General features: G+C 48.5%; 1 protein-coding gene across 1 annotated transcript in view; it reads left to right on the plus strand.

Moving 5' to 3' along the window:
* Positions 1–25204, plus strand: part of LOC131207762 (uncharacterized) — an 89725-nt gene extending 64521 nt beyond the window's left edge. The window contains exons 6-10 of the mRNA XM_058200390.1: positions 2318–2374; positions 14290–14828; positions 20542–20725; positions 20797–21523; positions 21602–25204. Coding sequence (XP_058056373.1) covers positions 2318–2374; positions 14290–14828; positions 20542–20725; positions 20797–21523; positions 21602–23336 — 3242 coding nt within the window. The 3' untranslated portion in view covers positions 23337–25204. The remainder of the gene's footprint in view (positions 1–2317; positions 2375–14289; positions 14829–20541; positions 20726–20796; positions 21524–21601) is intronic.
* Positions 25205–25577: the final 373 nt, after the last annotated feature.

Here is a 25577-nt window from a genome sequence, read left to right on the forward strand (position 1 = left end):
ATAGCTGACGTTGCAGTATAGAAGTTTCATAAGTGACTTAAATTTAAGTGATAAATTTAGCATGATTATGTCTTTAAATAGTCACTTCTACCGTTAAAAAACGATTTACTTTTACCGTTAAAAATGCAAAAGATCTTAATTTTTTCAGCTAGGTAAAGTTCAATTTAATTTTTATAAAACAATGTTTAAAATTTTTGATACGAAAATTGATAATTCGTAGTACAGCATAGCATGTTGTCCGTCGAAACACCCTGTGGTGGATTGCCATTTTCCAGAGAGATAAGAAGAGAATCCGTCGAGAGCGGTAGACGAATTATTTTCTCTCTCTCTCTGTTATCGTACGCTCGGAGTCCGTTTCTCTCGATGTTGACCAATTTTTCCGGCACCCAATTTTCGTTTTGGGGGAAACTATTCAAACACAGAGAGGGAGAGAGTGTTTCTTTGGAATACTTTTGCTCAACCAAGAGAGAGAGAGAATTCTTGAAGTGTACGACCTACCAACCAAGACGATGAGTCATCAACCAACAAACCCCTCCACGCCCGCCTGGCAAGGTCTTTTCCACAGCTCCGAAGTTTCCATCGGTTTCGGTGGGCCCAGGATTGCAAGGGGTGTCCTGGGGTCGTCGCGTGTCCTGACCCCACTCTCCGCGTCGCGTGTGCGTTGCGTGCGCGCGCACACTTTTCCGACGTCGTGTATTTCATTTTCCCGCTCGTGGTTTGCGAATTTCCACCAAAGTGAAGGGTTCTTCTGTCAAACCGAGGGAAAGTCACGCTCGGCGGTGTATTGGTGGGAAAAGCCTCCGGCGCGCAGGTGGTGGTGTTTGTGAGGTGGTGGACACCATTCACAGAAGAAGCAGGATTCTCCGCACTGCACGCACCTCGTGGTGCCTCGGGAAAAGTGTTCAACCCGACACCGCCACCGGCACCGAGGGACCAACTCCGGCCGCGGCAGTATCCGTTTGCTGCAGCAGCGCAGCAGCAAGTTGTAGCGTTCCAACGAGCCAGCGAGCGATAAATTCTCGTCCTGTGCACTTTACGCTCGATGTCCTCCGAACACAAGGAACTCGCTGGTGCAGTGTGAAGTTTAGTGGAAAACTGATTTGACCCGTTTCCTATGCTGGTGTGTGCTCGGCATCCGAAAGAGCAGCGATACACCCTGTGCCAGCGAATGCTGGTGGTCAGCTGATGGAGTGCAAAATCAATCAAGCAGTTCCATCGTTGGACTGCAAGTGAGCTTCCGATTATGATGTGATGGAGCTGCCTCTAAATGCGAGTGGGCTGTGAATTCTCCAACAACTCCGGCTCCACGGACACGGATTTGTTGTGACACGATCAACGTTTACACTGTGAACCTGCTGCTGTGTGAAATTGGGATCCGAAGAAAAAGCGAACGGTTGCATCGCTTGCATTCTCCACGCAATTCGCGCGTCGCGTCAGCATAATGAACTCATTAATCTATCTCATTCCATGGAAGAAAGCCAAACGAAATCTTGCGAAAAGTATGTATGAGACCGTGGGGAACGTCGCAGCGAATAAAGTAGCGGGTTTTTGGGGGGTTCGGTCATGTCGCTGCTATGCTGCAATGAGCCACCAGCTGTGCGTGCGGCGGGTCTGTTGCTCCTGCAATTTTCGTTTGCCAGATGCGGGATGGAGATGAATTTCGATCAGTTCCCTCACTTGCGTGACAAACGTGGTGCCCAAGCGATGGCATGATAGACCGAATTATGCGTTTCATTGCAACAACATTAATTGGCTCCAGCTTCTGTACCGGGGGAACCCGGTTTTTATTGGGGGTTTATGGAGCGTACAAAGTTCTGCCCCGTACCGAATGGCGATCGGCGCGACCACCACATAATGTGCATGTAAATTTTGAATATTCACGCCGCAAAAGCGGGCCCGCAATCCGGGCCGCGGTATAGACCGGGGAGAGAGGCAAAGTAGGTTGCAGAGCTAGCTGATGGTGGTGGACGGCACACAGAAATTGGGACATTGCAGAACACACACCCCATCGCCAGGCCAGGTTTACGGCACGTTGTTCACTCGGAAATGGAGGATTTTCATCCCAATTTTTCGGCAAACCAATTTAGTGCGCGCGGAAAACTGGGTCGATGCTGTTGCTGCCGGGAGAGCGATTTTCTAATTGTGGCGGTCCGAGCGCATTTTGGTGCCACCCGGCCAACCAAAATCGATCGCCCGAAAGAGAGCGTCTGAAATTGATTTAAATAACCCCGACTTAACATTCAAACTTGCGAATCAATTGCAGTACTTCTTTTGCTGTTGTTTCTAACGCCTTGTTTTGTTTTCTTTTTTCTTGCAGGTAAGCTCGCGGCCCACATTGTTAAGGATGGCAACAAGGAAAACAGCATCGCTGGAGGTACTGTCGAAATTTAGTGTGCGTGTGCTCCCCGGACTGTTCCGTGTCGTCACATGACATTGATTTTTTTTGCTATGCGCAACTGCACCCACATCATCTGGGTTGCTTCATCGGGATGCATCCGGCCTCAGACGCAGAGAGCATAAAAAATGCAAATGGCACCGTGTGACGACCACCGAGAGGCAGTCGTCGTCACTCTGGCGGCGTCTGCGCAGAACAGAGGCCGGTCTCCCGACAGCTTGACCGGTGCCGGTGTCGGGCTTCCCTCCCGACCGGAACTCCGACGGCGGTGTCTGCCCGTCGCCGGATGCTAATCGAATCGTGGCATCGAACGTTCTATTGCTCAAGAGCCACACAAGACACACGGTTCGGTGTCGCTTTGGCGTAGTTTTTCTTCTTCCGGACGATGGGCCCCGTTTTCTTCTGCAGCATCCTACATACTTGCGTAAAGGGGTTGCGTAGTATCGATCGGATCGCGAGGTTTTGCGGTTACGGTTTTTGGTGGCATTGGGTCGAGCTCTCAATTTGAGCAGATAATTCATGTACTGTGTCAACAATTATCAAAAATTGTTAATATCCTGTCCTCATATATGCTGGATCAGTTTCTTGCTCTCTCAACCTCTGAAGTTCTCAACTTCTAAAAATCTTGGGTAATAAGTAGAGTTTTATTTTTGCGTGAAATTGAAAATTTTACTTAAGATGTTTCGGCATGTCTGAGGTGGCTTGCACCATTTTGTTGTATGATTTGTTGCCATTTTAAAGGTAACTTCATAATGTCTCTCTCATGGAAGTCTTGGTCCTTATTAGCGTCACTCAGGATGTTTTGCAATGCGAGGCAAAGGTGGTAGTTGCTTTGCACCAGATCTGGTGGATGCATTAAAACTTCCCAAACAAGCTCAAGGAGTTTCTGGCGATTCGCTAGAGACGTGGCGTTTCGTTGTCTTGATGGAACACAACACCCCTCATGTTGGCCAATGCTGGTTGTAGCAGCTCCTAATAAATCATTCCTTTCAAGTCCCACCAAATACACAGTGAAACCTCCTTGGGCGTTAGTTGTTATTTGACCACCGTCTGACATTACACTTTTACCACGATCGTTTTCCCACAATATTCTTGTACATTGGCTTTACTTTATGAATGGTGGAGCTTTACCCCGCTCCAGTACATTTGAACAACGCACCTCCTTACTGAGTTTTTTGTTTATTTAAATAGAAAATCTATTTGCGGGTCTACGAATTATGAAAAGAAATCTGAAGGGAATCGTGCTATGATCGCACTTTAAGTTCCAATCAACATATTTCAAAAATTTCCCTCCTACAAATCATCCCGGTCCGGAGACGGTTTCTCAATCTTTCTCCCGGTGTGTTGGTTCCGGACAATTTGATTTATGCGCCCGCACCGCACCGCGTGGAACGTGATTTTTCCGGCTCAGCGCGAGGGAACATCAAAGCGACTTTAAAACAAACAAATTTTTCGACCTGTCCATCATCAGCAAAGGGTTTCGGAAAGAAGCCACTGTCGGCACAGCAGCACCAGCAGCAAACATATGGTTCCGGTCCCTTTTCACGGGAATTCGATCCAATTCGAAATCGCCGCCGTGTCACATTGTTGCGTAGCCCCCAACAAGTGGTCCCCGTGGGACGTGAGAAGGCGTGTGCTGCATTTCCCGTCCTTGAAGAGTTGCACGCGAGCTGAAGTCTTGGTCGCCTGGGGGAACACTAACAAACAGCCGGAACGAAGGTCCGGATCGAGTAACCCTTTTTGATGTGGCAGGCGAGAAAGCAGTACTACTGCTGGATTAATTTATGCGATGAGCTCCACGATGGACACGATGAAATTGAAGAATTTTACGTCGATAGCGTCGCGGTTGGGCTTTCTCTCATTATTATTTTAATTATTACTACACGAACCGGTCGTTCCCAGCACAGCGTGCTGTGTCACGAGAATTCACCGATTCGGTGGGAACATCGCGCGCCCGGTCTCGTGTCTCCTGGTTCTCCGACAGTGGCACAGTTTATTTATATTTTGGCTCCCGACTGTGTTTACCATGGTGACTGGCTTGCTTGCTGGTTTGCGTGTGAATCGTGAGCTGCACGTTGATCGTGGATCATCATCATCATCGAATCGGTGGCGTCTCCATTCTGCCTGCCTGTGACTCACGACCATCATTGGTCTGATCTCGGTCTTGGCGCCCCACACATCATCCTTTCTTCCGGTCGGATGTTGATGTGTGAGTTGCGAGTGAGAATGATCTCATGATGCTGGTGAGATGCTGTAACCCGGTGAACCGCTCACTAACGCGTTCAATTAGATGCACGAGTCTGTTTTTCAGTATTTGCCCTTCCTAAACGACGATGGCTCGACGATGGGTGGCAGTTTTGCGCTAGCGCCATCCTCGAACGGATCGAACTCGGGGCAAAGAAAGTGTTTCGTTCCCTTTTTTCTTGCGTTGGCGCCAAAGTGTCAAGACGCGCCCACGTATGTCGCAATCGTCGTCGTTGCTGTTTGTCGTGAATCCGATTGCCTGCGTGCGTGAACTTGACATCGCCACCGCCAGTTGGCTGTCTCGGGTGCAGTATTTATCCCTCTACTCATTTCTTTGCGTGATGTCGTGCGTTCAAAAGTGAAAGGATGTTATGCTCCAAAGGACGCCCATCAGTTACGAAGAACCCCACCGTCCGCTTTGGTTTAGTTTGAAATAAATCCATCGTAAAGTGAACATCGCTTAAGCGTTATTAAGTTGGACAGTGGTGAAAAATGATCATTTGACGAATTATGCTTGTCTTCCCCGTGTGGCTTTTATTGAGCGTGAGGTGCTGTAATATTGGCGCCTCTCTAAATAATGCTAAACTTCCGTTCAACCAAGAATGTCCGATGTTCTCGTCGCTTTTTCGTGTATCTAAAAGCGGCCAATAAGTTGTAGTTCGATCTGGGTTGAAACGATCGTGGAAGTGTTACGGGTGCACTACGGAATGTCTCGTAGCGGTGGTTTCGTGACACATTCTCATGTCGCAATCGGTTCTAGTGATGTGGATTTTATTTGCTGCTCGTAGTGTTGCTACATAAAACGCACACACAGTGTCGTTGTAGAAAAGTGGCGTTTTTGTGGGGTGATTAAAAATTCTACCATCGGCTGTAAAGTGTTGGAAACAAGAAACAATAAAACACCCATACGAACAGCTTCTCGAAGACGGTTTACCAACATCACCAACAGCTGATCCTGGCTGAGACACTGGGTGCTGTTGTGGGATGTCGCCTCTTTTGTCACTTCGTATTAAAAAGCATTCCGATTTGATCGTGACTCGCGGGAAAACTGCGCATTTTCCCTCTGCCTGCTGACCTTGTTTTCTCTGGGTTTGCTTGGGAGCGTGTCGCGTGAAGATCAGCCCGATGAAAAATGAAGCGGATGGCTTTATGACATTTGGTCGTCGTTCTGCGCGCGCGCTTCGCTTGTTTTTTCTTCTGTCCTTCTTGCGAGTCTTCCTGCATCATTTTATGAACGATCAGTTTGTGTTTTTCTAGCGATTGCAGCTGCAAATCACTCGACTCGACGCCACTCGACAGATTCGCTCCGGTAACTGACACTAGCCAGACCCACAGATCATCTTGAAGCCTTTGCTCTCTCGAGTGGGTCTTGTTGAATTATGATGTTTTCGTCAGTCGTACATTTTAATTCTAAGACGATCGTGTTTGCTGACGTCAACATGCGTGAGAACAAAGGCCAAAATCGATCCTATAACACCGAGCGACACTTGACTTCATCGTCCACCATCACGGTGCTATGATGTAGGACTATATGGCCACCACCAGACCTATGAAACTCACGGAGAAAGCATTAGTATTCTATTCGAGAGTTCCCAGTTGGGTCCCAGCAGATAGAGAGTGCGCCTCTGAGGGCAACAAAAAACCTCGTAGAATTAATTAATACCATAATGTTGTCTGGCGGCTTGACGCGAGCCGTCTGACCAAAGAGCCCGGGGGTCAGTGGATTATCGCATTTGCTGCGAATTTATCGCACCCGCGTTCTCGGGTGGTTGATTCAATTGGTCTCGACGGTCCTGGCGCCGCCGACGCCGCCGATGCCGCCACCGCTGACTGACGCCAGTGATATCGACCACTTGGAGGAGCACTGCTCCTTGATTGCTCTCGAACAGCTGACTAGAGGAGACCACCGGCGGCACAACGACTCCACGCAGAGAAGGCGCCGTCTACTGGCTTCGGTGGATCGCTTCATTTACGGCCCCTGAAGTGGCCGCAGGAGCGCGACCCCGGCCTAGACGTTGATGATAATGTTCAAGAAGAGACCGGCGCTGACGGTAGCAGCCAGCTTCACTCTGTGGTTTGACGTTGATACTTCGGTTGATTTAGGTGATGGCGGTGGTGGGATCAACGCCACCGATTAGCACGTTGGTGCTTGGTCTAGGGCCTAGTGTGGATGATAGACGACGACATAGAACGATGCTTTATGTTCTACGTGTCCGGAGTTGCTGATCAAGTGGATCCACGTTTGATGTCTGTTGCCGTGTGGTGTTTGATTTCTCCCATGGCCTGTGCCAAGTGCCATTAATTACTGTGAGCCATGTTTCGCTCGTCAAACTCCGGTGAAGCGCCGGTTGATTAAATTACTCACGAAATTCAAATGCCCCCTCGCGAAGCTCGCGCCCGATGATTGACAGTTTTATTATGGCGCGCTAGCTTAACGCTAACGCTTTCTTGCTTAATGATTGACTTTAGCCTTTTCCCCTAGGGGGGCTCACACGCAACTCCATATGGCTCGGGGAGCCGAGTCGAAAGTTGGCGAATTTTCTCTCGGCAAACCGAAACAGATAAACACAGCTCGTAATTCGCAACCGGCAGGCCGCAAAAAAACGGACGCCGCAATTCGGCGTTCGGCGAAGAAAGTGACGGTGAGAGCATGCAAGAGCATCTCAAGAAAGCGCGCCTCACGCACTGCTCATCGATTGCTCGGGACCGATAAATCCTCCATCTGTGTCTGCGTTGTGTGATTTGCTCGAACCGATTGGGTTGTGGATTAGCAAAAAATCGGCTGCAGTCCGGATCCGAATTGTGAAACTCTCGTCCAAGTACGCCGGGCTCCCGAGTCCAACACTAATCGCAATAACATGTTTTCCGATCATTAGATGATTACATACGAGCCCCAGCAACTAGATAACGCTCTCGTCAGATACGCATGAGTGCTCTTCGTAGTGCTGCGCGGCTTCAAACCGACAAAAAGCACATCTTATGAAGAAGTCAAAACGTTCACCTTCACGAAAGACAGCATTGTTCAGCATACTACGTTGTTCAATAAATTTCGAACCTCGATAAGAAAACTAAAATATTATGGCTTGAAAAGCCATTTTTTTATTCAGTATAGTCTCCGTGGAATACGCTTGGTCCAACGAGGTTCCAATTTATGAATTCCATCCCTAAAGTGAGAATCTGAATGGGCTGCAAAATTCGTTTCCACATCGATTTTGAACTTATTCTTTGATGAAAAACATCTTCCATGCATGATTTTTTTAGGTCTGCAAACAGATGGAAGACGCTAGGGGCCAAATCTGGTGAATACGGTGGATATTCCAACAACTCGAACTTGAATTCATGAATTTTTGCCATTTTCAAAATATTCTTGTGGCAGAGGGTGCATTGCCCTGATAAAAGAGGATGTTTTTCTTCTTCAATTCGGGCCTTTTTTCACGAATTTTCTCCTTCAATTGGTCTAAATGGTTACAATAATAATCGAAATTTATTGGTTTTCGGCAGTTTGCAAGTAATCGGCTATCAAAATTCCATTCGCATTCTTTGTGGCCTTCACGTGGATCGTCTTCAAAGCTTGTACGACCATGATTACATTGAGCAGCCCATTTTTCTTCAGTACTGATTGAAGGCGAAGAGTCATAATACTCTTTCAACATTAGTTCATAATTTTCCTTTGCTCCTTTTAAACCTTCCAAAAACAAAAAAGGCAATCACTGCACGATACTTGATTTTTTTCTGCTGTAAAAAATACTGTGACAAGTCGATACTAAATGACTTGTCAAAAGATTAAGTGACTGATTTAAATAAAATTTCACATACGTTCATATGAAGAGTGCACCAATATAACAAAAAAAGGCTAGTGGCAGCGCCCTTTGGCATCGATCCGCATAACTTAATGATCACCCTAGTATGTCATTGGACAAAGCCTGCGGTAAGCGACTAAACCACTCGAGGGCCGAGGACATTGAGATCTTTATTGGAGGACTCAGTAAATTCGTCTTTGCTCCGTGGGTCGTTGAGCCATGTCTTAGGATTATGGCCCGAGACCCGGTGGGCCTCCTTTCGAGCTTCGATGACTGACGCAATCCGCACACCCGGGCCGAAGACCATTCTCAAGAATGCACTCTCGCGCTGCCGGTTCCGTTTCGGCCACTGACGGACACCGATTTCGGTAATAAAATTCGGTTGCAATCACCCCCAGACGACCGGCGACAGCCCTTTCCGCCACCAGAGTCCGTACTTCCGAAAGTGACGTGTGCTGTCGAGAGAAAGGGGATGTTATTTTTGGAACCATCCGGGAACATCCGTGCGGGTACGCACGCGATGGTACGTTTTCTGATCGGGCGCCTTCGGCAAAAATAACATATTGACCTCCTCCGGGTCCGGGTCCGGGAGTGCAGCACCTTACCGGCAACAATAACATCGTAACACCAATCGCCCGCCATTTGGTTCTTTATTATTTTTAAGCCTCTTCTTGAGAACGACGAGCGGACATCGCTTGATGTGTAGCCAACAACGGCGACCTCATCAGGGAGAGAAGTTCCGTGGAAACAACAACACACTTCCTGTGCGTAAGGTGCAGCACGGGTAGTACGGTTACATATCCGGCCCGGTCCCGGTCCCGGTACCTGTCGTTCCAAGCACCAAAGTGCCATGTTTTCTCTAGCGAACGCGCAGGAAATACCCAGGCTGGCACGGGTAATGTCTCACGGCGATCGATGATTGAGAAGGATGCACAGCGCAAATCAAACTTTAAAGTTCTCTCGACTGAAACATGAACCGCGAGCCAGCATAACAGGAAGACGCTGGAGCTGTCAAAAGACTTCGTGGAGCGGTCCAGGTCTAGACGAGATGTAATTAGCTTCTCGTTGGAGTCTTGGGTTTAAATGCTGGGGGTTCTCTACAAGACCACAAGACCTGACTCCACTTCCCAGTTGTTACGGAGGGCACCAACTAGCGTTAGGTCCCCGACTCGGACAACTCCAGCAGAGATTACGTGAGTAGCGTAGCGTCTCATGCAAGGGGGCGAAGGGCGCTGAAAACCCCTTACCCAAGACGTAGACAATTAATACCGGCGCGCACCGTTTTGGGCTGGACCCACCAGTTGGGGAGACCACACACCGGAGAGCCATTGTTTCTCGTGGTCCGGAACGACGGGCGGCGCTAACTGACATGATACGACGTCTCTCGGCAGTTGTCTTGGCGGTGCCAGCCGTGCTGTGGCTGAGTGATGGCCAACTTTCGGTTTCTCTGCGGCAACCGAACCTAATTGCCCTTCATCGTTGTCGTCGGGGCTCTAGGCGAACGACTTCCTGTGCCCGCAGTTTCGGTGGAGCAGGAAGCATGCTCTCCGCGAATGATTGATTGAACGGAAAGGTGCTCTTGGAAAACGGGGGGGCCTGTCAACCGATCCGGCATCTCTCTATTAGCTCCGCGGCACTTGCCTGCCGGTGTGTCAGTGTCCGTTACGTGTGGGAAAACTTATCAAACGCGACGATTTTCCGCGCAATTTCCATTTCCATTGCTGTCAACTAGAAGCAGCGGCAATTTTGCATCGCTTAAACTGCTTCGCACTGTCTCGCAGGTCTTTAAAAACCGATTGGCTCCCTGAACTGAAGTGGAAAATCGGAATATCTCTCGTCCAAAGCAAAACAACTGCCTATGTCTATTGTGTTTATCGATGGTAGGCTTTTTACGTATACGAATTCAGATTACGACTGTGGCCGACAGACAAGGCGGAATCCGCTTATGGCGCGCTGTCAATCCGGGACCGGCCGGATGTAAATTTTCCCCGTCGTCGTCGAGTGAGATAAAAGGCTGATGACGACGCTGAGAAGTTGCCCATTGATGCCTCTTGCGTAAGCGTAACTTCACCACGGACATTTTCCGGGTGATCCGGCGGTCAATCCGGCGGACCAATGTAAGTGGGTTAAAAGCGGGCCACGCGACTCGACAGAGATCGCCCCACTCTGTCGATCGCTTCGGAAACCGTTGTCGGAATGCAACGTTTTTTTGTTGTTTCTGTTGCTGAATACATTTTTATATCTATTTCCATCCGGAGTTAATTTTCCGCCGTTTTCACCGACCGATCGTGGGGCGTCTCCATCCGATTGACGTCATCCACGCTGGGTGCTGGTCAATTTATTGCATCGTGCTCGCACCCGCACCCGCTTGGTGTTCCTTTCGGACTTATCGAAGTTCTGTCTGCTGATGAAAATTAACTGGCCACCGCCGGGGGCCATTCGAGGGCCATAATTTGGGGTTTTGGCGAAAATAGACAAGATCAAGGGAAAAGGCTAAAAAGACGAGCTTGGCGTCCGGCCAGCAGAGCGGCCCGGCGTGCTCTCTCCGGTGTCGGAAGTCTTTCGTCAAGGGCATCAATTGCGCGCATAAAGAGCAGAGCATAAAAAAATTGTTTTCAGATCCGTTACTCAGTGTGTAATCTCGCCAATCGCTCACGCCGGCAGAATTCGCCGGCGCAGTGAATTTATTATTCTAGCCAACGACGCCGGACGTGGCGATGAATTTTGGCCACTTCAAGATACGGCCGTTGAAGATCTCGCCATAGTTGCTCAAAATAAACCGTAAAAGTCGGTGCTCTTCCCACATATCGATTTGCACGCATTTTCGGGGTTGGCCTTCGGAGTTTTCTCTAAACATCGCACCCCCCAAATGGCCGGTCTGTGCCGGACTTGCACCAAGTTAAATCGCTTGTGCGCTGCTCTACGCGCTGTGTGCGTTGGACAAACATTTATGTTTCGCGATGACGCCATCGCACGGTCGTGCGGACCTTTTTAATGTTTTGCGGTCCGGAATAGCGGCCCGGGTCTCCTGGCTGCCGCGTACACTGGGTCAGCGTAGAGGACCACCGTTGTTTATCCGACTCCGTCGCTTGGGGTTGGCTTAGTGTTTTTTTGCCTCCCTGGAGTTGACCAACAACAACGCCGCGCACATGTCTTCCAAATGTCGCGTAGGTGGCCGCACTAGAGAATTGGGGTCCCGAGCGGCCGAGGTATGTAAATGAACGTCTTCTTAATTGGCCGTTGCTAAACGGGAAAGAGGTTAAGAGAGCATCAAATGGTGTTAACAAGACCCACCGACCGGCTGAAGTGTGTGATGCTCCGAAATCACTGCTAGCCGTGTCGGGCGTAGGCCTCTAGGCCGTAGGCCATATGTTCGCACCAAACTGTGAACAAATTTGTTCAAACGCCTTAGGCATCTTTTAACAACCATTTGTTCCACTTGCGAGGCAACCCGCAACATGCGTCCTAATTCTATTACGCTACAGATGCGCTCCGCTATGATTCTGATCTCCGTAAGGTCAGCGATGCAAAAGATATGTCGTCCGTTCAACATCCAACGAGAGTGGCACGCAGGGCGGAACAGAGAGAAATGTGCGGGACCTCGTCTGCGAAGTGAATTAAATTCGTCACTAAATTCCACTGTGAGATATGGCTTATGGTTTCTATCAGCGGTTATCCGTTTGGCGGTGGCTATAGGATTTCTCGGAATGGGTGACACCCCGGAGCGCAGCCCCAACTCGGATATCTCACGATCTCCAAGTTAAGTTACGCGTATGCTTGGTGTGTGGGTCACTTGAGTTGGCAGACAGTCGGCCATCACCATACGATGCGTACGATCGTTTCTACATTGAGCTTAATAAGAAGCGGCAGCAAATTGAGGGCGGTGGGCTTATTAGCTCAGTGCTGCCGCCACGGAATGTATGTTGCCGATTGTTGGCGGCAAATTGAAGGTTGGCTTACTTTCCGGACATGAAGACGCCGCCCGGTAATCAGCATTGCGATCGGCCCCATCATCGGTCATCATCTTGATGAGTGTACCGATCGTTTGATCAAATTGACAGAGATTGTTCCCTCGATCGGTGTCGGGCGTCGGTGAGGAAGTTGAACACTGAAACGATTGCCTGCGATGGAACTGGTAAACCATGGGGCTGGTCATTAGCATGGATGTCGCATGGGAGTCATAAAACCATATGTGTGCCGCAGCTGTCATTCGAAGAGGAGCCCCGGCCCAACGTTCTACACGAGCGTGCAGACTGACAACATGAATTAGTAATTACGGTGGCCAATTTACATGCGTAGCTGTCGTTGCTGCATTGAACTGCTGATTGTTTGAATATTAAGCATTTTGAACGCTTTTTAAGTAACTCCAAAGTTCGCTGCCCGGTTGAAAGTGAGTAGAAAAACGGAAAGATCGCCAGCCAGCGTATCGATCGCGGAGCTTCTTAGCGCACACGGGGGCGTTGCCCACACGTTAAACTGTTTGCCTAATGCCTTGCCAGTAAACAAATGAGTTTTGCGATCAAAGGGGTCCGGAAAGGAAGTGGCTTCCTTCTAAAACCATTCGCCGGGCACCACCGAAGCGCGAAGAGTGTAGCATAAATTATAAATCATTTAACACGCGCGTTACTTCCTTCCGGGGCCTTTTGGGGCCGTCTGCAAACTGAGCAACTTTCTCGATCGTTCGCATTCGCATCTCCTAATATTTGTTGCCAATCGCGCTAAAGTTGAACAATCTCTGTTTTGTTTGCGCTTCAAATGTGTTTATCCTTAATGGGGCGGGTGATTGAAGGAGTTTTCTATTTATTTCGTCTGTTTATTTATTTTATTCTATTTATTTTATGCTCCTTTTTTCTCTGTTTTTTGTTACAAAAGGAATTTTTCAAATTGTTATTAAAACGGGCATCCGGTTTAATTTTATTTTGAATCGTTATTTATCGTACAGTTCAAGTGATTTTGTTTAATTAATTTGAACCTAAATTTGTATGTTTGCTCTTTTGAAATATGGTGTACATTCTTTTAAAATAATATCTCCTTTGGGCTTAATTCAGCAATAATGTTTATAATATTTGATATGGGTAAATCCTTCACAAAAGCAGCGTGAAATTGTTTATTAAAATCTGCAAAACTAACGAGTTTCCACCTTATCCTCTCTCTCTCTCTCTCTCGTGACCGTGTGCGATGACCGCACTTAGCAACTCACTCGCGACTTATGCTCTGGCTCCCGGGTGGGTTGTTCAAACAAATCGCCTCATAATACGCGGCCTTATGAACGTGCCGTCGGCGAGCATTAAACTTTTCTAATTTACGATAACCGCACCAGGCAGCGAGGCCACACACTAGGAGGTCTTAAACCCTGGATTTGGGTGGTGTTTTTTCGTCTTTCCGCCCAAATAAAGCGCAACCACCCGGAAAAAGTTGAATGAACACACTCGTTGCACTACCGTTCCGAGAGAAAGAGAGGGTTTCTGAACCGCATCGTCTGGCTTGACCATGAATGGGCCACGAAATGGGATGTTTTCGGGAAAATTCGCTTGCTCCTTGGCTGGGGGAGGATTTCCATCGTTTCTACGATCTGTGCTAACGATCGTTACGCGCTATCATTCAACCTGCACCTGTGAAAACACCCGCGGAAGTGGTTCACTTCCCTCGGCACATTCTTAATTAAAATTTGGAGCTCTCCGACTCAAGGGGCGCACCACGGGCGTACCAATTGGGATGATTATTTTTATGGCTCTTTCGAATCGACTTTATTGGCTCCATAAATCCGCGATGCTTGTCTGGCTTGGGGTTTCTTTCTTCGGCATTGTCAGTCCTTTTCCTCACCACCGTATGTTTGTTTGTCTCCGGCAGATCATAACCGTCTGGTTGGTGCGTCGCCAGCAACAACGAAATCGGCCGCAACCGTCGCCCCGACCGCAACCCATTCGCCGAAACCCGCGACCAAGTCCCTAATCCGTGCCACCGCCACTAGCAACACGGCGACGGCAAACCTTCAGCAAGCGGCGCAACACAACCACGCGGCCGGCAGCAATGGCGTAACGACGACGACGACGGTGAAAGCCATTCAGCGGAATGGGACTATAATTTTGGATAAATCCAGCACGCCGCTCCTGATCGGCGATGGCACACCGGAAGCGCCGGTGACCGGCGCCGCTGGAAAGAAGAATGGACCGGCGGCCACCGGTGAGCAGCAGCAGCCGGCGGCCAACGGCGGTGGAGAACCGAACTGTGATCATCGTCGGGATCGTACGGCGATCCGGTCAGACCGTGAGCCGGCGCAACCTTCATCCATCGCCGGGGGCGCGAAGCTGGTCGACGCCAGTCTGCTCAACCATGCCCAGAAGGGCGTGGAAGCGTTGGGTGTTTTAGTACAATACTTAGTTTTTAATGTAAGTATCCGGGTGGTGGTTACAGGGTTGATGGGTTTGTTGTTTGTTTTCATTATAGGGGTCGTTTGATATCGATCGTTTGGAATGCGCGAGAAACAATCCGCTTGGGATGGGACCATAATGGGCCCAGTTTCTATTGACGGGGTGAATTTGATAACCCTTCTGCTTGAAGGCAATTGCGGTAGCGCAGCATCGATTCTAGATTGGTCTAGAATCGATACTGAACATGCTCTGGAACATGCGTTATTCGATGATGCAAAGATCGAATGTCTCGATAACGGTCTGCATTTCAAGTAGTTTCGAGTACTGTGTTTTCGATAATCAATTCTTGTATGCCAATGTGACGAAACATTCATTCGCAAACAACGTTTTTAAATTAGGCACATATTGATACAACATTAGACATGTGCCGTTACATTTGTCAGAAATTTTTTGATTTACTTTAAATAGTTTATTCATTTTATTATTATTAATGAAACGACAGATCCTTAGTAGCAAGCACTGATGATAAACAACACGTCGACTGTCCATAGACATTTTTACCGTAACATTGACCTTTTGTTTGTTAAAAGTTACTAATAGCCGTTTTCGGTTTATAATTTTAGTCAAGGCAAGTAGAAAGGACGAGGAAAACGAGTGCACTCGCCGAACGCTGAAGCCGCGGATTAATACAAACCCAGGCAATGTAGCCGTGTTTGCATGAACACTCAAACTGTTGTCGCAAGGATTCCTGTTGTCAGCACGCTGCCATATAAACAATTCCTCGCCAACCACAGGCGCAGGGTTAATCCTCCCGACGAATGGGCTGCGAATGCAAAGCCCGGTATAAACCGGTTCTCAATCCTGGTGAAGCGTTGAGCTCCAATGTGAGACCGCAATTCGTCGTGCTAACCGCAGGATCCTTGCAGTGTTCTGTCAGTCGTACCTTACGTCCAGTGCAAGGATGCAAGGATTGTGCGGTTGATGGTGCCGAGTTTGCTCTGATTTCGCTATCGGGGCCGCTGTTGTTTGTTTATTTTGGCTTCCGAATGGTCGCGGCCTGGATAGGGTACAAATCCAATGATTTATGCTCTAGTTGTGCCCGCCGGCTGGACAGGTACTTCGTGTGCAGTGCTCCGTGCTCTCGTATCGTAGCTTGTGTTCACGTCAACCCACGGGGCCACAGCATGGTCACCGTGGAGTGTGATAAATCGGAGAAAACAAAGACCTGCCGACTGATTCACCATACTCTCTTTCTATCTCTCTTCCTCACCATCTGATGACAGAGATGACGGGGACTTATGTGGCCGAATATTCGTCTCATCGAGCGTTTGCTTACTCATTGCGCTGATGACTTTTCCCAGTCCAGCTGAGATCGGTGATCGGAAGCATGGGATCTGAAGCGTTTGGACACTTGGTAGCCGGATATAGAAACTTTCACCGATCGGCGGTCCAATCGTACAATCGGCCACTCTCTCTAATGGAACGAACGCTTTAGCGGTACGGATTCGGTGCTACAGTAACTTGCAAACACGCCTAATTTAAGGGTAACATGCTGAGCCCAGTTGAACGTCCTCCCGGGGTGCCCTACAGATACTTTCGCGTGCTTGCTGTTGATGGCGGTATGCGCTTTAGGACTCGCTCAGGCCTCTTTACCCGCAATGCATTACCGAGAGGTGCGATAAAGAGGCGTATCCTCTGCTAAAACATTTAGTTCCGCCGAACGCAGAAGCCGGCAGAAGAACCTTGTAAAGAGAGAAAGGACCAGTCTGGACGTTTATGACATAACCGGTACGCGATCGGTTCATGACCAACTGCAACAAACAGGTGGTTCGGGCAACGAGCAGGATGATGGCTAACAGCTATCATTAGGGTAGAAAGATTTTGTTTCGACTGCTTGACCAACCTTTCAACGGTTTTCAATTTCAAGTTGCCCAAAAAATGTTCATCAATTCGGGTTCCTATTCTACCTTCAACTTGGTCAGTGGACATTCAAGGAGTGTGCGTTAATCTTAAAAATTTCATTTCTCCTGCTGGTATGACCCGCCACTACATAACCTTGACATTCAATCTGCATTATTTTATATTGTTCATATTAGACAACTTGCACTCACCGTACCGCTTTCAAATTATGCATTCAACGTCAGATGCGTTCTAGCAACGGCGAGGGAAATTCGACCATCGTTTGAATGCAGTTGGTGCTACTGATGGCCCGGAAATTCCAGCATACAATTTTCATAAATTCTCGTCCTTCTCATTAATATTCTCCAAGTGGGAAGGATGTCATTTAACCGAACCGACGTTCTTCTGCAATCTTATCCCTCCGCTTCATTCACCTGAAGCAATTATTGGCAGCCAAAAATTACAATAATTATTCTTATGTTCACACAAGTTTCGTATATTGACCGAATCCGTTCCTTTCTTCTCGTGAGAGAATATTAAACTGAAGTAGTTGAAACAATTGGTCTGTGTAAGTACGCTGGCCGCGCTGTGCTGCCTGTGGGAAAGCCTCCGCCCATACGCATACATTATTCGGAGCGTTAAAATGCAAATGTCCATCGGCTGTCGATGAGCTCTGACTAAAATATAAAAGATAATTCACCATTTCACCGCTCTCGTCGCAAGTGCATCCTCTCTCCCTGGCTGGCGAGGCTATGGAAGCAGCAAATTTTTTCCGGTCCCCGGGATACGAAAAACGTATCCCGGTATGCAAATGAGAGTGTAAAGTGAACCTATCATAAAATCAATAATTCACACACAGGTTCGTAGCGCGGAGCAGCTGCATGATGGTGAGAGACTCTACGGCTACGGGGGACAGTCACGTCACCTTAAGGGAGTGTTATTAAAAATGTAAATCAAACCGACGACGCCAAACTGCTTTCAGTGATTTCAACCGCCTGCGGATTCCTGTACGTGCAAAGTATCCTGTGGCACAGGTACAACGAGAATCTTTTAGTTTCAGGATTTTGCGCCATGCATTAATGTTGCAGTGTGAAAAGTTCTACTTGAAGCCTTCCTTTTCGACGTACAAGTCTGTATGTTGGTTGAATCTAAAGCAGGTGCTCTACAAAAGGCCTCATTTTGAGTACATTGAACGGTATTTTAAGCTCTTTCGGGTGCTGTGATTTTAAGTGGAATTATTGATTCCTTCGATTCCAGTGCTCGAAATTGATCTTTTGTCTTTCGTGCGTGGCCTATGCCTGGTGACAATAGGATGAATTGCGGGATATTCCTTTCCGTTCGCTCGGATTACGCTGCTTAACAGCCGATGATCCGCATTTTTTGGAAACAGCCGCCGGCACGGTAATTTCAATAAATGGTGCTGCGACACAACAGCAAACAACTGGACGGCGGCGGTCACGAAGGGATTTTTGCAAATTGCCATATTGTCTCCACATGACACCGTCTGCTGATGCTGCCCGGAGCATGAAAAATTGTGTTACTGGCAGGCGCCCCCTCGGGAAAACACGTTATTAATATTCGGGCTTTTCTAGTGTACCCGCCCGAAAACAAACAGTAAAGTTAGTATTGTTGCATTTCGAATGAAAATATTATAACGAGTGGTATCACCGTTGAAACATCATTTGGAACTGCAAGCGATGAGTGCGAAAACGTGACGCATTTTACCTGCATCATGTCGGTGCAATCTTTAGCCTCTGAGAGTCTTGGTGCCTAAAGGTCGACTCATCGACTCATTATCATTAGCGAGCGCAGAGACCAAGCCTAGAACCTGTTTCGTACACAAGCTTCGTGGCTGCGATACCTTGCGTTAAATTAATCTTTTACAACGCACAATTTGAAGATTTTGAAGCCGGAGTTTTGGACACTGAAAGGGTAAATAGAGCGAGAAAGTGCAGATCATAAACTCCTACTGGATCGTCACCACAACCTTCCTTTTTTGGCCCAAGCAGCGCAGATATAGAGCAGTAGAAAGTAAAGGCTGTAAAAGCGACAACCCTTTTCGGGATCGGGACAATCTTCTGTATTTGCATTTTCTTTTTAATTTGGGTTTTTGGGGAATTTTGAACGAACCTGCCGCAGTGTTTCAAGGGGGTGTTCTACTGTTCTGTCGCTCCGAACCAAACACAAACCGTGGTAACAATTGGATAGACAAGACGCACTCGCCTACTATGCTTTATCTTATCGCATATGTAGGCGCTTCGAAGGCTAGTTGGCGGCGAAGTTTGGATGGAATGTCACCGACTCTGGGGTGTTTCGTGAACCCAGTCATGTTCCGGTTGTTGGTCAGTTTGCACGCAGTTTATACTGCCATGCGGTCGTTAGTAATGTTCGCTTGTACGATACTCGTCGGTTTATGCTGCGTCCTGCTGTATGCCGTCTCTGTTGCGAAGCAGCACCTGGGTAGAGTGAAGGTAGGATTTAAAGCTCGAAAAACAATGCAGACAGACCAATGGTTCATCGGGGTCGGGTTGTTACCTGGGCTAGTTATTTCAGCTCCGGGGTCAGTTACCCTCAAAGTATCGCCCGGGGATGGAATTTTTCTTCGTGTATTTTACATACGTGCATCCTTGTCTAAGTACCCTCTTAAGGTACGTAGTCCTCGCAGGGTAAAGCAGTACAAGGCGATCGCCCCGTTCTTCTCTTACACGGTTTATCGTTCGTGGTTGCTAAGGATTCGTGGCTACCTACGTTCAGCATATGCTCCGTCCCGTCCTTCGGTGATGGGCTGATTTCACGTCCTCAGTCTAGTCTGAGCAGCATTCCGATGCAGACTCTACGTGCAGACAATACATGTCTCAATTTTAACGTCCCAAGATAATAATAAGGTTTTGAGATTGAAGAGAAAAAGTGTTGCAAAAAATTGAAACAAAAGTTCTGCTAGGGCGTGCTTGATGGTATTTCGTTCAACGGGGACGACTGAAAAGTTCGTTCGTTGGCTGACTATCGTGTGTGGGATTTGGCCGTGTTGGGACAGCAACAGCATGATTGAGCACGATTTAATAGTGGTAAGTTTCCAGTGTCCAAATATCCTCTTGAGTTCTGTGACTTCATTACAATTGCTGACATGCTTTGTGGACAATCGTAAACTTTGTGATTTTTTGGGAAAAGTACGGTCCAAAATGTAAACGTTGTGACCTTCAGAAAATGTAAATTTTTTCCTCTATTTGTTCGTTACCTGACCGGGGAAAAAACAGCTCCGAACGGATGGCAGAAGAACGATTCTCCTCGGCGGATTATCATCATTGCAAATCATACGCTTGAGTTTCAACCGTCTTTGGGGTAATCCCTACAGGTAGCGTTACATAGGTGGATGGTTCGCTTCAGGGGTGTTCAGCCTTCTCCACCTGTACACCATTTGGCCATTTGACCCTCGCCCGAGAGAGAGAAGTCGATCGCGCTCCCACGAAGCACTGCAGCTTCCTATAAACTGATCGTTCACTTCTGGTGTTGCCCCGGGGCGCATGTAACGCGAACCTTCCTGAAGTCCACTCAACTGGAACGCACGAGATTGATCTGTGAGATCGAGCGAATCCAATGCGGCACACCGCTGTAGGTGATGGCAAAGTATAATTTTTGCAACAGAGACCAGCCTTCGGGGTGATCATTTGCATAGCGACCGTTGCGGGCACGCGGTGTTGCTGGTCGTCCAGCGTCTTTTGTGCGTGATGTTTCGACGGTTCCATTTCTTCCTGGTGCGGCGCGGGTTTTCCAGTGTTGTTCTTGTGGCGTTGCGGTTGCTTGATAGATGTTTGATTCTCTTTCTCCACCACAGTTGGATGCCTTCTCCTGTCCCACGATCAAGACGGCACACCAGAAGACCACACACGATCTGCTGGAAACGAAAACCATGCTCGACGATGCGCGTACCGACGGCCAAACGCTGAAGCAACAGTTGCTGGAAACGACGGCACGTGAAACGGAGCTGCAGGAGTTGCATCGTTGCGAGTTGAGTAGAGGTAAGCGATCAGTCTACGAACCGATGTACGACGGGTTACTAATCGTGAATCACATTTTTTCTTCCCTTCAGTGGAAAGCTGCCTAACGGAGCAACAGCGCAATGCCGACGATCGAATCGCTGCACTCGAGGTGCAACTGCACGAGAAAGAGTCCCGGGTAAGGGAGCTGTTGGCGCGCATCGATGACTACCAGACCAAGCTGTCTTCTCAGGCCGAAAGTGCTCGACTCCGCGAGCTTGATCTGCTGCAGCGAATCAACGCCCTGAGCTGTACCGAGAACGAGTTGCGCGACAAGGTGCACTCCAGCGAGCTGGCCTTTAGCGAGCGGTTGCAGGCTGCGGCCATGCGCGAAAGGGATCTTACCGAACAGGTGAACTCCCTTACCCGCGATCAGGAGCGAATCAGGCGCGAGACCGAGCAGAAGGAGCGCGAACTCGAGGAAAAGCTGTCGATCACGAAGGACGAGTGCGTGGTCTTGCGACAGTCGCGTAACAGCTTCGCGGCGATGGATGTCTCTGCCACGGGGGCCGCTGCTTCACCACAACCGATTAGCATTCCGCTGCAGCTGAACCGTTCCTCTGGCAACATCAACCATTTGCAGGTGCTGCAGGATGAAGTGGAGAGTTTGCGGTGTGTGTTGGACCTGAAGCAGCGTGAAATCTCCGAACTGCGCAAACAAACGCAGCAGTACGAGCGAGATGCGAAGGATCTGCCGGGGGCGCTGGTGAAGATTTCGGGCCTCGAGTCGCGCATCGAAGATCTGCAGGTGCAGCTGAAAACCAAAACCGAGGAGGAAAAGTAAGTAACGAGTGAAAAGTTTAATTCATTCATCAATTCGGTGGAAGCTAACCTGGGACCGTCCATTTTTTTCCGCAGAGAGCTACAGCAAAAGCTGAAACATTTGCAGGACAACCTGTGCCAGGAGAGCAAAATCAAAACCCGACTGTCGCTGCACAACGAGGAGCTCCAGTGGCGATTGAAGCAGAACTCGGAGAAGTTCACCCTCGCGTACGCCGAGCTGTCGAAGAGTTACCACGAAAATTCGAGCTGCATGATGCTGAACACATCCAAGACGAGCTTGGACCACAGTGCGCCGGCCACAGCCGGTGGTGGTGGTGGCTGCCAACAACAGCAGCACGCCTCGTCTGCCCATCAACTGAGCCACACAGGGTCACGGTCGAGCTGCTCGGATCGGTTCTTCGATATGGACGACATCTCGCCGCCAACGTCCCCGGTCATCAAGGGCATGGTGGAGAAGAGTGACTCCGTTTCGTGGGTGCTGGAGATCGACGATGAACCGCCGGAGGTGTCCGCCTCGCGAATGGTGCGTCGTGCTGGGTCCTTTCGCTCCAGTGCCGCCTACACCGAGTCGGTAGCGAAGCGGCCCAAATGTACCGCTCTCAGTCAGTCCAACGGCTGTGGTGCTGGTATTCAACAGTCGACTTCGGCCACTTCGATTCTCAGGCAACACTCCAGCGATATGTCACCGACTAAGCCCGCCGGCGGTGGTATCTGTAGCCCCGTGTCGGCCGTGAGCCAGCGGTTGCGCTCGAAGTCGGTTAGCATTAAGGCGGTGGAACCGCCGAAAAAGATTGTCCGCTCGAACTCGGGTGCATCAACCACGGCGGTTTTAAGCGCTTCGAAACCGGTGCGCATGCCGCACGAATTGGGCGGCTCTTCGTGGAAGGAGCAACCCCTGTACAGTAGCTCACCGTACGCGCACAAGCGCTACCTGTCCGAGGACAACGAACTGCTGGTGGCTGGCACGAGCAAGCAAACGTTCGGGGAGCAGCAACCTCACCGAACGAAAGATCTTTTTCTCGAAGAAACCGAACTGCTGAGCGAACCGGAGAGCCCGTTCCCCACCCGACGACGGCCCCAGTCACCGATGAATGGCGGTGGGGAAGTGACGTGCGTCGTTGACATGCCGGTAGAAGTGTTCCATCGTGACAAAACGCCAAACTTTAAGAAAAGCAAAGAAAATCGGGGACTCATCACGTGCGATACCACCGCTCTGACCGGTTCGCCAAAGCTCAGCAACGGTGGAGCCGGAACGGTGACGGCTCGGGAGAAGCGAAGAGAATTTACGCGAAAGTCCAACGGGAGTGCCACCAATGGGAGCAGCACCAGTCGACCACTGGAGGCGGCCGGCGAAGCTCTCGTTTCGGGTGCAAACTCCGACGATGAGGCATCATCATCCGCTTCAGTGAGCTCCTCGTCCTCCAGCTCCTCGGCATCATCTTCCTCTTCGTCGTCGTGCTTGCTGTCCGAAGAAGGAAGTCTGTCCTGTGGGAGCAGCGGTGGCCGCAGCCCAGTACATGCAACACTCCAAAGTGGATCGATAAGCGGTAAGAGGAGCAGCGAGAGGATGCACGGTGACGGGGACATGGGCGAGGGAAAAGTGCCGAAGGAGCACCGTCATCACCACCGCCACCATCGGCGGCGCCATTCGAACGTCTCTCTCGAGGACGCTCTGATGAAGAAGATCGTGGCCAGCCTGAACGGTGGTGATGCAGGGAGCGCCAACGGGGACGGTGCCGAAGGGAACGACACACCGATGGAGGTTAGCTGGTCTGAGGACGGAGACCCGGGCTCGGAATCGATCGTATGACACGACGACGACAGTTTCTAGGTTCACCAACCGAGACGGTGCCGACACCGGTCGCCGAGACAAATATCGTAGCGGAACGTAACGGACGGACGAACGGGCGGGCCACTGATGGGAAAATTGTTTCTTAAAGAAAACCAAATTTCCCAGCAACAGAATCGTCGAATAATGGACGTTCAATGGACGGGGAAAAACACGGAGCAAAGCGCTTTTCGAATTTTCCGGCATTCGAGCGCTCGAAAAGCATCGATAGTGATTCCGAACTCGATCGCGCAGCGACCAACGGCTGTCTTTCGTACCTCTCGGCGCTGGTCCGATCCCAAGTGGGGCTTACTAGGTTAGTTTGAATTCTTATTGACTTAGTTCGAGAGCGAGTTGCTTATTAGTTGTCTATTATTATTTTTTAGTGTGTAGGTTTGTTTCGTGTTTAATAATAATCCTTTATCGTGCTTGTAACTCCTGGTTGTATGTGACCGAAAGAATGTCTAAGAATGAAAGGGTATGAGAAAGAGAGAATGGGAGAGGAAGAGAGAGAGATACGAAGGGCATGTGAATATTTAATGGATGGTAGAAATGGAAAAGATACAACCACACTGATTACAAAGTATAAGACACTTTGGTTTTTACTTTTATTGTGGCCATGGCCAATTATTACTATTTTTGCAACCATTTTCTTTTCATCGCTCATTTTTAGTATATTCTCTGGTACCTTAATTCTATTTCCACGACGAAAAGAGTGGATGCATTGGATGCAAAGTTTGTGTTTTTACGGGCATAAAGAGAATTAGCAGCGAGTGAAGTTTGTGACAGTCTGTTAATCAGCACGCTGGCGAGTAGGAAAAACATAAACAGCGTATTTGGACCATTTAAAGGATAGTTCTAATAGGAAGCGGAAGTCTCGATGGATATTACTAACCCTTGGACCCTGTCGCATATGTACCCCTTTCTTGACATCTTTTTGTACATTTTGCTTTGTATTATATATTGTTCAACCTTTCTCCTATCACCTAACTGTTGCCTTGTTGTTGGAGAAAATTTGGAAAAAATCTGGCGAGCAGTGGCCACGGGTTGTATTTCATCGAACCGATCTGTGTTGTGCAACCGCAGATCATTGTAAAACTTTACCTTTTCCATCCTTTTGCAAAAGTGTCCTGCGTCACTTACGAGCATCATCGTCGTGAATGAAAGCGGCTTACCGTTTATCTACCGTGGGGATCGTGTGTACACAGAGTGAGTAGTCAAGTGGGAGCTCCAATAATTAGAATTAATTTGTTGTGTTGAGAATAAGAGACATTTGTACGCTCAGTAGCATTTAGCATGAACACAGAAAAGAGATGATAAGGAATGGTCAAGAAACTCTTTAAAAGCAACTTTTCGAGAGAAGTATTTTGAGACTCATCGAACGGGTTTGGCATCATCTGTGCACTCGATAGAACTAAAACTGATACTAATTGTGCTCGCATTGAGTTGAAAAACGTCTAGCGAGACAAATACAATAATCAATTTGGGAAAACACACAGACACACATACACACAAACATTAACTAGAAAACTATGATCTACTTAATATTCGAGTTTTGGAATTACAGAAACACGGGTGGACGGAGATCACACAACTGTGTCAAGGGTGTTTATCGCCAGCGGTATCGGCTGGAGATTGAGAGTTTAGAGCTATTGTGAACTTTATCGAAAGCTAAAATTCTATTACAACCAGACACATAATTTAATCCCAAAGCAGAATGTAAAGTAATCTTGTTAAGCGTGTGTGGTGCAGTAAACGAACGGCAGTGAGACGCGTGGCGCAGCTAATGGAATAACGACGAGAAAGCTAAACTGGTGATCATATAAACATACAAATACAGATGAATGCAAATGGTAATGCATATTGCAATACATTAAATCGCTCAATTTGGCATTTCTTCTGTTTAACATGAAATTTGCATCCGAACCCGTTTATAGCCTCTAAACGACAAACTAACGCTAAGGTATTTGAATTAGTTATGCTGGTATTTATTCTATCAGTCACTTGAAACCTTTCGATCAGCTCAGTTGAGATTTGAAGGTCTTCTGCTTGAGGAATTTTACGTCAAACATGTACAAACTAAATTAAACTCAAATACTACCATTTTGTCTTTCAATTTCGCTTCCTCCCCTTAGTCTTCCATTTTCGAAGTTTTGTGGTAAATAAAGGTGGGTGTTAATGTTAAGAAGTACAATGAAAGTAGATTTAAAAGAAAACTAGGTT

Source organism: Anopheles bellator, chromosome 2, assembly GCF_943735745.2.
Source record: "Anopheles bellator chromosome 2, idAnoBellAS_SP24_06.2, whole genome shotgun sequence".
In the NCBI taxonomy this organism is placed as follows: Eukaryota; Metazoa; Arthropoda; class Insecta; order Diptera; family Culicidae; genus Anopheles; species Anopheles bellator.